The sequence below is a fragment of the Erigeron canadensis genome, chromosome 2, assembly GCF_010389155.1.
Source record: "Erigeron canadensis isolate Cc75 chromosome 2, C_canadensis_v1, whole genome shotgun sequence".
Classification (NCBI taxonomy): Eukaryota; Viridiplantae; Streptophyta; class Magnoliopsida; order Asterales; family Asteraceae; genus Erigeron; species Erigeron canadensis.
In genome coordinates this window covers 23669639-23681687 of record NC_057762.1, presented here as the reverse complement: position 1 = coordinate 23681687, position 12049 = coordinate 23669639, and the positions used below count along the sequence as shown (strand labels likewise).

At 33.6% G+C, this 12049-nt stretch overlaps 2 protein-coding genes across 3 annotated transcripts; one reads left to right on the top strand and one right to left on the bottom strand.

Annotated features, from left to right (window-relative positions):
* Positions 1–164: 164 nt before the first annotated feature.
* LOC122587132 (serine--tRNA ligase, chloroplastic/mitochondrial) lies at positions 165–8071 on the bottom strand. 2 transcript variants are annotated; one of them, XM_043759219.1, is made up of 9 exons: positions 7762–8071; positions 2880–3028; positions 2662–2755; positions 2435–2583; positions 2254–2346; positions 1231–1577; positions 950–1084; positions 756–849; positions 165–625 (listed from the first exon to the last, which is right to left on the bottom strand). In XM_043759219.1, exons 1-9 carry the CDS (start codon positions 7988–7990, stop codon positions 344–346), a joined length of 1572 nt encoding a protein of 523 aa, XP_043615154.1. In that variant the 5' UTR covers positions 7991–8071; the 3' UTR covers positions 165–343. The 2 variants fall into 2 exon arrangements, with proteins under 2 accessions (XP_043615154.1, XP_043615155.1); XM_043759220.1 differs by lacking the exon at positions 7762–8071 and having other exon boundaries at positions 2662–2762; positions 2880–2972.
* A 2307-nt stretch (positions 8072–10378) lies between these two features.
* On the top strand, positions 10379–11836 carry LOC122586664 (histone H3.3). The gene is made up of 5 exons (XM_043758643.1): positions 10379–10483; positions 10939–11010; positions 11126–11202; positions 11291–11381; positions 11476–11836. Exons 2-5 carry the CDS (start codon positions 10939–10941, stop codon positions 11644–11646), a joined length of 411 nt encoding a protein of 136 aa, XP_043614578.1. The 5' UTR covers positions 10379–10483; the 3' UTR covers positions 11647–11836.
* Positions 11837–12049: the final 213 nt, after the last annotated feature.

The following is a 12049-nucleotide window of genomic DNA, read 5'->3' as shown; positions in this document are numbered from 1 at the left end:
AATCTCAAGAATGGGCAACCTGGTAGTTGGGACTTGGGAGTGTTGATTCTAATGAATGTTCACTCTTAATAAATTCTGAAGGACCAACCTGACCTAATTGCGGTGGTTCAGGAACCAAATTCGATTTTGGCTGAATTGTGCACACCCCTAAACAACAAAACTTATAATGCTAACGCTTATAAATACTTAAAATAAACTCTAAATTAGTAACATATAATCAGCATTAGATACTACTATTATGGGGATGCAAAATCTGCCAGAATTGACAAAATTGAAAAAACGGACCAATAACTATATAGCTTCATGAAATTCTATGAGCCAATTTAAACTTGGTTCTGACCTTCTACTTTGATTTAGGAGTGATGACCTGAATCCCACCCATGAAAGGCCATAATGGTTCTGGTATAACAACAGATCCATCTTCTTGCTGGTAATTCTCAAGCAAACATACAATCATCCGAGGAACTGCACATGCAGTGGCATTTAACGTGTGGGCAAATTCTGGTGGACTTAGATTGCGCCCTTTACCTTTCTTCATATTTGTAGGATTTGCTGAATTTTCTGGACGATATCTTATTCCCAATCTTCGGCTCTGGTAGTCTGTACAATTTGATGCACTCGATATCTGCAAAATACAAATTCAGTTACGGATTTAATACATTTTAAAAACAATCCTATAATTTGTAAATTCCAATATGAAGCTGAATAGAAGGATTTCTAAAAGAAATAAAATTGATAGATTAAAAGATATATACCTCGCCATATCGTCCTAAACCTGGCATCCAAGCTTCGACATCGTATTTTCGGTAAGCAGGGGCACCTAAATCCTCAGTTGCCATATCCAACGTTCTGCCACAAGATTCCAACAATACTGTTAACTAGGATTCAAATTCCCTAGTTGAAAGGATGAAGTTTAAATTATCAAAGATGAAAGGAAGTAAAATCCTACTTGAAATGTAGCCCTAATTTTGAAAAGAGTTCCTCTTCTATTTCAATAAGCTCTTGGTGGTAGGCATTACTTTCTTCGGGTCGGCATAATATGAACATCTCCACCTTGCTAAATTGGTGCACACGGTATAAGCCCCTGCTCAAAAATAAGCCCCACTGAATAAAGTAAAAACATAAAAATGTAACACTATTATTTCCCCAATACCTGATGAATTAACATTGATAACCTCAAAAGTTCGTAACAGGGGGGAAAATGGAAATTAGAATATGATCAATATATACCTAGTAGCAGCTCCAGCGGCACCAGCTTCTGTACGGAAGCAATGAGAAAAAGCTGCATACTTTATAGGTAAGGATGAGTCAGAAAGAATAGAGTCCATGTGTATCCCGCCAACGGGGATTTCTGCTGTCCCGATAAGACACTGATCACTGCCCTCAATAGAGTAAACTTGAGTGTTATCTCCACGAGGTTGAAAACCACACTTTTCAACCACTAATGATCTAGCAATTTCTGGGGTCGTAAGAAGAGTGAACCCTCTTTTCATGACTTCTGATAGAGTCCAGTTTATAAGTCCCATTTCTAGCATAACCGCTTCATTCTTGAGGTAATAGAATTTTGACCCACTAACCTACATAAATATATGCAAGCTTAAGTTAAATTGTAAACTCTCTTTATTAAGCATTTTGTATAGTTGGAATCTTCTGCAGAAAACAGGCTTGGATTGATTTGACAGACTAAAACATTGCTCATAAACTAATCTTAATGACCAAAAAAAACAGTAAGTTTGTGCATGTACATTAATACAGGTGAAAGCCTTGCATATATCTAGATGTGTTTTCATACTAAGGACACGTTCTCAATTGAATACATACAACAAGATGTTTTAAACACTTTTACAAATAATGTTTGAGAATGATCATCACATAATGTTGTTCAAACACAAAATTGACATATTTCTTCAATTAAGCAGGATAAATGTCCAAATAACAAATAAAATGGTTTTCCAGTAACTGAAACAAGAAAATCACTACAAGGAAATGAAGAAACTTATGTCACATTTCATCTCTCCACTATGTGGAGTCCACATAAAAAGAATTAACTTTTTTAAATGAAAAAAAAAAACATTAAGATATTATATCACAGCTTTAAAAACACTAACAACTCGGATTGAGCACCTAGCATTGAATCAGAATACTAATGTCAACAAAAATGTTTGTCGAGATAAAGTGAAAGAGAATAAAACTATAAAAGTCAAGCCTCTTCATATATACACAGTATATCATGCAATGAATAGGAAATATTACCTCCGCAGCTGCATCAAAATCGAAAAGATCAAGTTCTTTCCCAAGTTGTACATGGTCCTTGATCGGAAATGTGAACTCGCGAGGGGCACCCACCTACCAAATTATATAACTTATAATGTTTGCGTTTGCAAAAATGCAATAAAATCGATAGTTGTAAATAAAGAAACTTCACGAGAGATACCGTTTTCCTAATTGTTGAACTATCTTCTCCTCCTATAGGAACATCTGGATGTGTCATATTTGGGATACATTGTGCCTCCCGTTGAAGTGCATCTGTAAGTTTGATAAGATCTTCTTCCAGTGTAACAAGTTTCTCCTTTAAATTCTTTCCTGTATAGATTTCATTGAAAGTCTGAATATAAGAGAAAATTATATATTTGAAGCACAGATATATTATTCTACACATACCTTCTTCTACAAGTCTTTGACGCTCTAAAGGTTCAACTTTCCCTTTCATTTTGGTTGCAACCGTATTTCTCTCCTTACGAAGCTCTTCAACTTCCTGCTATCTGCGAGCAACAATTAGCTACAACACGATACCATGTCTGCACACAATATTATTCAACAACGTTGCAAATTTGACTTCAATGCACCAACTTTGATCCTTGAATTGATAAAACACTAACCTTTTGAAGTTCCAACAACTTCTCATAGAGTTGAATAACTAAATCCAGATTAGCGTTCGAGTTCCTAATTTTTAAATTTTCTGCAACCGCAAATCTATTCTCTAGAATTGACTTGAAATCTATAGCCGCTTTCCATTGAGGTTTCACAGCTGCATGATTTCATGACAAAATGGTTATTCAAATATAACTCTCCGTGTTTGGAAGTGCTTATGGCGTAATAGTTGTTTTTAACAACACACAGCACTTACCTGACTTAAAAGCAACTTCATTTATCCCTAAAAATAAAAACTAAAACGCGCCTAACAGCCAAACACTGTAGCCTATATTCTGAGTTTCAAAACATATAATAAACAATACGTAGTTGAAACACACACTCCAAAACATCCTCTTAGCAAAATGCAAATAACACTCTCTAACATTCAAACATACGCGTGTAACATATTTTCTTCAAATATCAAGCAAATATGCATATATATATATATATATATATATATATATATATATATATATATATATCTCCCTTTCCTACTAAAGGAGCTTAGGGGATGATCTCACAAAATCTGATTTGTCAAAAGCTTAAGCTAATCTCAAGAGATTATACATATAGTTGATTATGTCACTAGGTGTTTAATGTATGTATATACCGTATGTGTGTATAAATCTATGTATATATAGATATATTATATATGTGTGTGTACTATACGTACTATATATCTGTCCAGACTCCAGAAGGCAGAGAATATAGCAGAAGACAGAAAAGAAAATGAGCGGGATAGAGAAAACTTAAAATGGGCGGGATTTTTAATTTTTTAATTTTTTGAATCCCAAATCGTTGCTGGGGTTAAATTATGTATATATTTTGTTAATCTTTTTACATTTAAATTCTTTGTGTTATATTAGTTCATGTTTTTATTTGTTTATTTATGTAGTAGCCTAGATTATGTACTACCAGACCGCTTGCTCCCTACAAGAAAGAAGACATCCAAATTGACGTACTTTGCCATTAGGTGAGACTGAACTCCTTTTCTGTTTTGATTTTTGTTCTTTTTTTGGGGGTTTTGTTTGCTTGAATCTGAAATATGTTGTGATTTATAGAAGGAAACAGAACGAGGTTTAAGTCTTAAGACTTTTGTTGATAGTTGGACGATGTTATGTATATCATTATAGCTAAATTCTTTTTCTTTTTTTTTAGTTTAAAGTGCAGATTCTTGGAACTCAGATTGTTTTCTTTTTCTGTGTTATATTAATTTTAGATCAAACTTTTGTTTAAATTTGTAATGGAAACCGGAGAATATAATTTAAACTTTGATCTAAATGGTATGCCGCAACATAAGCTTTTGTTTGCAAATCAAAGTGAGAAGCTTTAACTCAGAATACATGATAAAAATGGTGTGATTTCAAATGAACAGGACATTAAAATGAATGATTTAAATATATCATCTTATTTGCAGGCATTTAAACTAATTGTTAATGATCCGGTGCCATTCTTAATTCACTAACACGTGAAGTTAAAGAACTTGGACATGATGGAAAAGAGGTACCTTATGTTTGCTTAGATTATTTAGTGCATCTCGCGTTTTATGCTTTAAGGATATGTATTTGGATGTGGCAAGATGAGCATGTCAGGCTGGAATAATTGTCAAAACGATTAAGGTTTAAACGATTTTTTGTTAATAATTTGAATCCGGCAGTGTTGGTTTAGCCATATTACAATTATAGTAAATGGGTCCAAAATTTGAATCGGGTAGTGTTGGTTTAGTCATATTACGACTCAAACTGATCCATTTATAAGTAAATGGGTCCAAAATTGCAGAAGAAGATTGATAATATAAATGAAATCTTAAAAGGTTTCCCTTTGTTCAATTAAACTACATGTCTACTGAGTGTATGGATGCATTTCATCTTTGTGACATTCATATGTAGGCGGCTGGTGTACCTGCTCTTGTTGTTGTTGTGGCTAAACAAAGCAATGATGATAGTTTATGTGATCACTCTCTAAGAAAATTTAGAAAAGTATTTTATTTGTTTCTCATGTTTCATTATTTTCATTCTATCAATGTGTTCTTTTTAATTGGGTTGTTATTTCCTTTGCAGATGAAGCTTCCTAAAGATCTGACAAATGAACTATTGTATGGCAGAGTAGGTTACTTATGGCATGCAGTGTTTAATGAATTAAAACTATTCTTTTAAAGTAGAACGGTGGAAGTGGCAAGATACGAGACTCGAGTGGGTTGGGTAGTGGGACAAAATAGGCTTGGGTTCTGACAAGTCAATTAAGATGAGAAACGTTTTTTTGGTAAGGTACCTTATGTTTCTCTCTCTTTTTGCTTGGGTTTGTAGAATTGTAGAATAGCTTAATATGATGGTTGTCCCTTTTGATAGGCTATAATGATGTGTTTAGATTTATAGAAAGTTTAAGGTTATGTATATAGAAATAAGGAACAACTTGCTACATGCTCTCATTTAGATAGTTGAAAGTATTATATTTACATTTATATAACAACTTGCTACATGGCTTTGACAGTATATATTTGGTGGATTGAACTAAATGATGAAATGTATCATTTAGAAGATAGAACTTACAGTTAATACAATCTGGTGGTTAAAATCATGGGTTGAGAGGGGTTGACATATTATATCCATTTAGTTAAGTGTTTAATTTGATTAGTCTCTTTTATATCCATTTAGTATAAGTGTTTGATTTGCAACATAGCAGGATGAATCCATTAGCAAACATTCATTTGGGAAAGGCATTGTTATTGCGAATATTGGGAGATATGTGGGTGGTGTAGACTTGAAGTTGATTGATTAATTTGAATTTTGAACAATATGTGGCTATTTGATTTTAAGTATGTTACATCTGATCTTAATGTGAATTTTGACATAATATTTTCGGCTAGAAGGAAATGTCTCATGATCCCACCATGGAAAGTTTACAAAGTGGTTATGTGCTAAAAACTGAACAAAACACAGGTGGGTTGGGTTGGGTTGTATGTAAATCTTTAGTTTTGTGTTCCTCTGTTTTTTAATCTTGAAACGTATGTATATATATATATAACAATTGTATTTATAATTATTACTCGTGCTGTTTATGTTGTTACTTAATTTGGGTTAAACTCTTTGATTATCTTTAGGGGGTATCACCTAGCAAAAGAAAGCTTAAAGGTGGAAAACACTAGCGAGGAGGTTCAAGACATTGAACGGATAAAAAGAGTTGATAGGAATGATTTTAATAGATTCAACTGCATTACGATGTATGTACCCTATACACCAGAGAGCTGTTATTTTTATTTGACTTTTCCAATGTGAAGACATTTCACATGAGTTTGTTAAGAATCTAAATGAGAAACTAAAAACATCTTGACATAGTAGAATTTATTTTATTCCCTATGACATTATCGTTATACCGTATATGTAACAGTCTACATTGTTGGTAATTTTAAGTCAGTGCGTAACTTTGATACATCTTCATACATAATTTTTCAGGTTCCCATTTGCGGAGCTTCACAAGAAGGGCATGGCTGGACCTGAAGTCAAAGATGGAAGTGACACATAGGATGATGGCGAGGATGAGAAGGAGGTAGAAGAGCCAGAATATAATGCCAGAAATGAAGATTTCTCAGGTGACGAAAAGGAAGATGACAATGATGATGATGACGAGGAGGATCCTGCAACAAATGGCAATGAAGGAAGTGATGACGAGGAAGATAATGATGACTTGATGACAACGACAGGGAGGACAATGACGATGAGGACGAGGAAGAAAAAAAGGAGGATGAAGACGACGACGATGAAGCAGAACCACCACCAGCTAAGAAGAGAAAATAAAACCAATTGCTTAAACATGTATGCATAACCAGTAGAAAAAAGTTTATGTTCCCTATGTTTTGAAAGGCAAAAATGTTTGTAAATGAAGGTTTTCTATATTAAATCACCATTTTGACACGCAAATTCTGTTTTCCATATGCAGTGGGCCACTTTGTAACCAACATGGTGTTTACTACGGTGGTGTCCAAACGACACTGGATTTGCTGTAATGACTCTCACAGCATCAACCATGGGTTGTGATATATCATATAATTATATAAACCTGAGAACTAATTCAAACATATTAGTATTAATATAATATTATCGTTAGCCAGGGGTGTAAAAATTTAAACAAGACTTATCTCATGCCATTAGCCATGAGATAATGTATATTAGATTAACGACTTAACAAGACTTCTTTAATAATTTTCTTACCGCCAACATGTATTTTTTATGTTTTGGTTTAAGCGAATCATTAAGCTTACATTTCCATGTAATACCCGTGTTTTCACACGAGTTCTACATCTAGTATATATATATATATATATATATAGCAAAAAGGCATTGCAGGGTAACTTTCTCTGCGCGTTTCCTCAATTTGGGTAACTGGTAGCTGTCTTTTTATTTCCCTAATTAAGGTAAAACTGACCCGCTTATCTAGTAGCCTGGTTACCGTAACTCAGGCCTGCCATTTGAGTACCACACTATGCCCTTGTCCTTAATATTTGTAGCACAATAAGCGTGTTTTGTCTAACTGGCTACCAAGTTACCAGTTTTTCGTCAATCCGGGTAACATCCTATGCACATATCCTCAACTTAGGTTAACTTATTTACACTAAAGGTCCTTTGGTCTCAAGTACTTACTTACATTTTCTAACTCTAATCCGCTGTCATGTCAAACGACACCGCATTATGCTCACTTCGACATAACTTACCTTACCTAGACTGAACCAAACCGAATGAACTCAAGTAGATAATATGTTATCCCCATTATGCAATGCAGTTTCAGAAAAATGCATATATAAATAATATAATATAACACAATATGAATAAATGAAATGAAACAAAACGTTACCAAAATCGACAGAAGGAGTAGCGGTGGAATCGACAACAGGTTGGACCGCTGCAGGTGTAGAAAGTGATCTTACAAAGAATGGAAAGCGGTGTGTGGAGTTTGGTGAGAGGGTTTTGAATAAAGATATTGGTTTGTAAATTGGGGTTGAGGATGAATTGATTACGGATGGAATTGAGGTGAGTTTAAGGGTTTGAATTGTGGTTCCGCCAAAGCAAGATTGTACCCTCATTTTTGCTGCCTTGCCAAAAGAAGATGAAGCTCACAGATGGAACTTGGAGGAGATATATCCCTCTTTTTTCTTTGTGGATATTGTGTCAATTTGTCCCAGGGTAAATTACACGTATAGTCCTTGTAGCTTCCCAGAACTTCGTTAACAAAAAAGCGTTTAGAGGTTTTGTACTAATAACCTCTTTAATGGTTTATGAAAAGATTTAGATGTCTGTCTTATTCTTACTTAAAGTAGGGAGGCTATTTCATGTTTTATCAATGATAATAAAAAAGATCTTTGCTTGCCAGATATAAAGATCGAACTATTATCTTTGAAGATTAGGGCTTTTCGTCGTACCTTCATCGATATTACCAACCAAATAAAAGGTTGTTTAGAAAGGCCATCTAATTCTTCGAAAAGGATTTATTGAAAGCCTCTTATACTTTATATTAACCAACATATTTTCCCGGTCATTAATTGCTCTTAATATTTGAAATCGTGTGCAAATGATTTTGTTAATGGTCCAAATTTAACATTTAGGGAATGGAAGCATGACCCGTCAAGATGCTCTACTGTTAGGTTAATGAAATCTCTCTTATATTTTGCAATACAAGGCCCCAAATATTGGGTCTTCATGTGTAATTGTATCGCTCCATTGAATGTTAACATGCTGGGATGGTGTCTTGTAATGAATCGCTTATTCAACTCAAACGAGCTCCTACAATGCCAAATTTCCATTAGTTTTGCCAATTTGTCCCCTATGCAACAACCCAAATGAAACAATAACTCCTTTTTTTATCATTTTTTTTTGTTGACTCTCTTTAAAAGCTTATGTTATCATGATGTCATTTTTTGCTAACCAAGTCTTTTGGCCTCAAGGATCATTTTGAGTTGTACATAACACTTTAGATAGATCGATATTTTCGAGCTGTACAAAACATTTTACATAGATCCGACCATCTAGGAAGATAAAAATTCATCTACCTTATCATTCTATTTTTTTGTGGGATACTCTGTAAAACAAAAATGATTGTATCTTCTCAGATAAGCATCGTCATTACGTTTTTATAACCAAATAAATCTACAGTAAGATATGGTTAGGTAATTCGGCTAACAATTTTGACATTGATGGACCCCGTTAGAATAATTTTAATTTTCTAAACTCTTTTACTTTCAAGAAACAAAAATAAGTTTATTTAATGTTTCAACTAAATTACTCCATCTTGTGTGTGGTTAAATTGAATTTAAAAATCCGCTCTATATTACTAGATTTTGTGTACTTTATTACGCTATTATATGAGGTGAGAATGATTTGAAAGTATATTTATTTGTTGACCATCATTTATAAAAGCATGTAAAAAAGTGTTGAAAATCATTAAGTAGTTCGTGCCATCGTAGGTTAGAATAAACCTTTTGTTGAGTGCTTATCATATGAAGAAAATACATTTGGATCATGTCTAAAAGTGTAAATTATTTGGTTTCTATTATAGATTTTGTTTTTTTAACATTCAGTCGGTATGCGATAAGGGAAAACCTCACCGTATAATGGTGAAGCCTTGTACGACCCTAGACAACAACATGTTGACCATGGGCCGTTACAAATATTCGGAGGAAAAACTCCAATACACTATCAAACATCAATGCTCATCATCATATTTTCTTTAACGGTTAATAATAAGGGTAATTTATGACGTGGTAACTCATGTACCACTGTCTCATCAATAATAACGTAAATCAAAACCTTATATCCTCACGTTATCTAACCCACATCTATATCATTTCTCTTAATTTCGTTTCGAATTTTTATTTTTGTTTTCAGTTAATCCAAAGATACATTTTACCTTGGTTTAAAAAAGAGAGTAAACCATCAAATCAATCTTATTAAGGGGGTGTTTTGTAGGAGAGAATCATAGAGAATGGAAATGTAATAGGGAATGGAAATAGTGAGAAAGAGAATTAGTATTTAGAAAGAAAATGGATTCCGTTGTTTGGTACCCACAGAGAATAAATATATATAAAAACTAAAATTTTAAATAATAATACATTTATTACATATAACATCTTAAAAAATTTTTTTTTTTTTGTTTTTCCATTCTCACCAAACAAGGAGAGAATGAAATTCATTCATCTTTCTCCTTTCTCATTCCATTTTTTCGTCGCAAACAAACAAGGAAAGCCTTTCCCATTTTCTTTCTCTCCTTTCCATTCCATTATACCAAACACCCACTTAGAGTTTTCACAAAGTAATCATAAAAAAACAACCAATAAGAAGCCAGCATTAGACATTAACGATCCGCTCACATCCACACAAAATCACATCTCAACCGTTAGATCAGTCCCACTAGAAACACACATTCACGAACTCACCACCGTCAGATCCATCCAACTACCCCACTCTCCTCCTAACCACCACTATATAAATACCCCCCAATCATCCCCAATTCCAGTTTACAGATTCCCCAATTTTATTTTTCAGATTCGCCGCCGCTAAACAAACATCTCGTTTTGATTAAGGTATAATCATCTCTTCTTTTCTTTTTCATTTTATTAATTACGATTAATAATTTCTGTTTATTTCTTTTCCTTTAACTTGATTAGATTAATTCCATATATTTAATTATTAGATTTTAAAATATGCTTAAGTTTTTTTTTATTTTGTTTCCTAGGGTTTAGTTTTGATTAGAAAATTCGATTGTAAAGAAAACTGCTTGGATTTATGTTTCGTAGAATTTATCATTATGAAATTGCTTAGAAATATCTATATATATTTTTTGTTTTGTATATAGTGAAATTAGGGTTTTCATTTAAATGTATAATAATCTTTTTTTTTTCTTTATTGTTACCTGATATCGAAAATCAATCAAAATGAATTAATATAGACATAGGTTTGTTGTATGTATATATAAGTGTTTGAAAAATATGAAATTTTCGTAATTTTTAATTATTTATTGTTTGCTTGATAATCGTAGATGGCTCGTACCAAGCAAACTGCTCGTAAGTCCACCGGAGGAAAGGCTCCCAGGAAACAGCTTGCCACTAAGGTATTTTCCTCCTCTTTTTTGTATACATTTTTTTGTTTATATATATATATATATAATATATATATATATATACGCACATATATATTCACTTATTTCTAAAATTTTTGCATGATAGGCTGCTCGTAAGTCTGCACCAACCACTGGAGGTGTGAAGAAGCCACACAGATACAGACCAGGAACTGTTGCTCTTCGGTCCGTGAATCTTTTCGTAAAGTATTTGTTATTTATCTTTAATTTGTTTTGTGTTTGTGTGTTGATTTTTGGGTTGTATGTAATGCAGTGAAATCCGTAAGTACCAGAAGAGTACTGAGCTTTTGATCAGGAAGCTGCCATTCCAGAGGCTGGTTCGTGAAATTGCACAAGACTTTAAGGTTGGTTAATTTTGATGAATGAATATTTATATTAAGTTTGGTTTAATGTTAGAACGATGACTTATGCTGTTTTTTGTATGAATATTTGTTGCAGACTGATCTCCGTTTCCAGAGTCATGCTGTGCTTGCCTTGCAAGAAGCAGCTGAGGCTTACTTGGTGGGATTGTTTGAGGATACCAACCTCTGCGCAATTCACGCCAAGCGTGTGACCATAATGCCCAAGGACATCCAACTCGCTAGGAGGATCAGGGGAGAGAGGGCTTGATTTCTGATTCTACTTGGTTATGTGTTCTTTAATATGTTTGCTATTAGTATTGTGTTTTGTTGTACGATCAGTTGATTGTGGAAACTCTTGTTTCTTTATTTTGTCTAGTGACCAGTAGGTATTGTGATCTTCGTTGTTTGTGAAAACTAATAGCTTTGAACCTTAATATGAATCGTCTTTCTTGAGTTTAGTAATTGTGTTTCTGAACTTGTATTTATGCTATTACATTGTGTTGGTAGTTGAATATATAATATCTATAGGATACTGGTTGAATGGGCTAAATATGTGTGTAATCTCTGATGCCCCGACATAATTTGAGTTTCAGTTTGAAAGAGATCTTGGAGAGGTTGTCCTCTGCTACAGCATTTTATGACACCATTGGCTAAACCTGACAGGGAGGTAA

What these genes read in the sequence shown, in the direction of transcription:
- LOC122586664 (XM_043758643.1), top strand. Translation starts at nt 10,939, where the DNA reads ATGGCTCGTACCAAGCAAACTGCTCGTAAGTCCACCGGAGGAAAGGCT. An exon ending in CCAGGAACTGTTGCTCTTCG is followed by an intron (nt 11,203 to 11,290) that starts GTCCGTGAATCT and finishes TATGTAATGCAG; the next exon opens with TGAAATCCGTAAGTACCAGA. An exon ending in AAATTGCACAAGACTTTAAG is followed by an intron (nt 11,382 to 11,475) that starts GTTGGTTAATTT and finishes TATTTGTTGCAG; the next exon opens with ACTGATCTCCGTTTCCAGAG.
- LOC122587132 (XM_043759219.1), bottom strand. Translation starts at nt 7,990, where the DNA reads ATGAGGGTACAATCTTGCTTTGGCGGAACCACAATTCAAACCCTTAAA. An exon ending in TACTCCTTCTGTCGATTTTG is followed by an intron (nt 3,029 to 7,761) that starts GTAACGTTTTGT and finishes GAAATCATGCAG; the next exon opens with CTGTGAAACCTCAATGGAAA. An exon ending in GTTCAACAATTAGGAAAACG is followed by an intron (nt 2,347 to 2,434) that starts GTATCTCTCGTG and finishes ATAATTTGGTAG; the next exon opens with GTGGGTGCCCCTCGCGAGTT.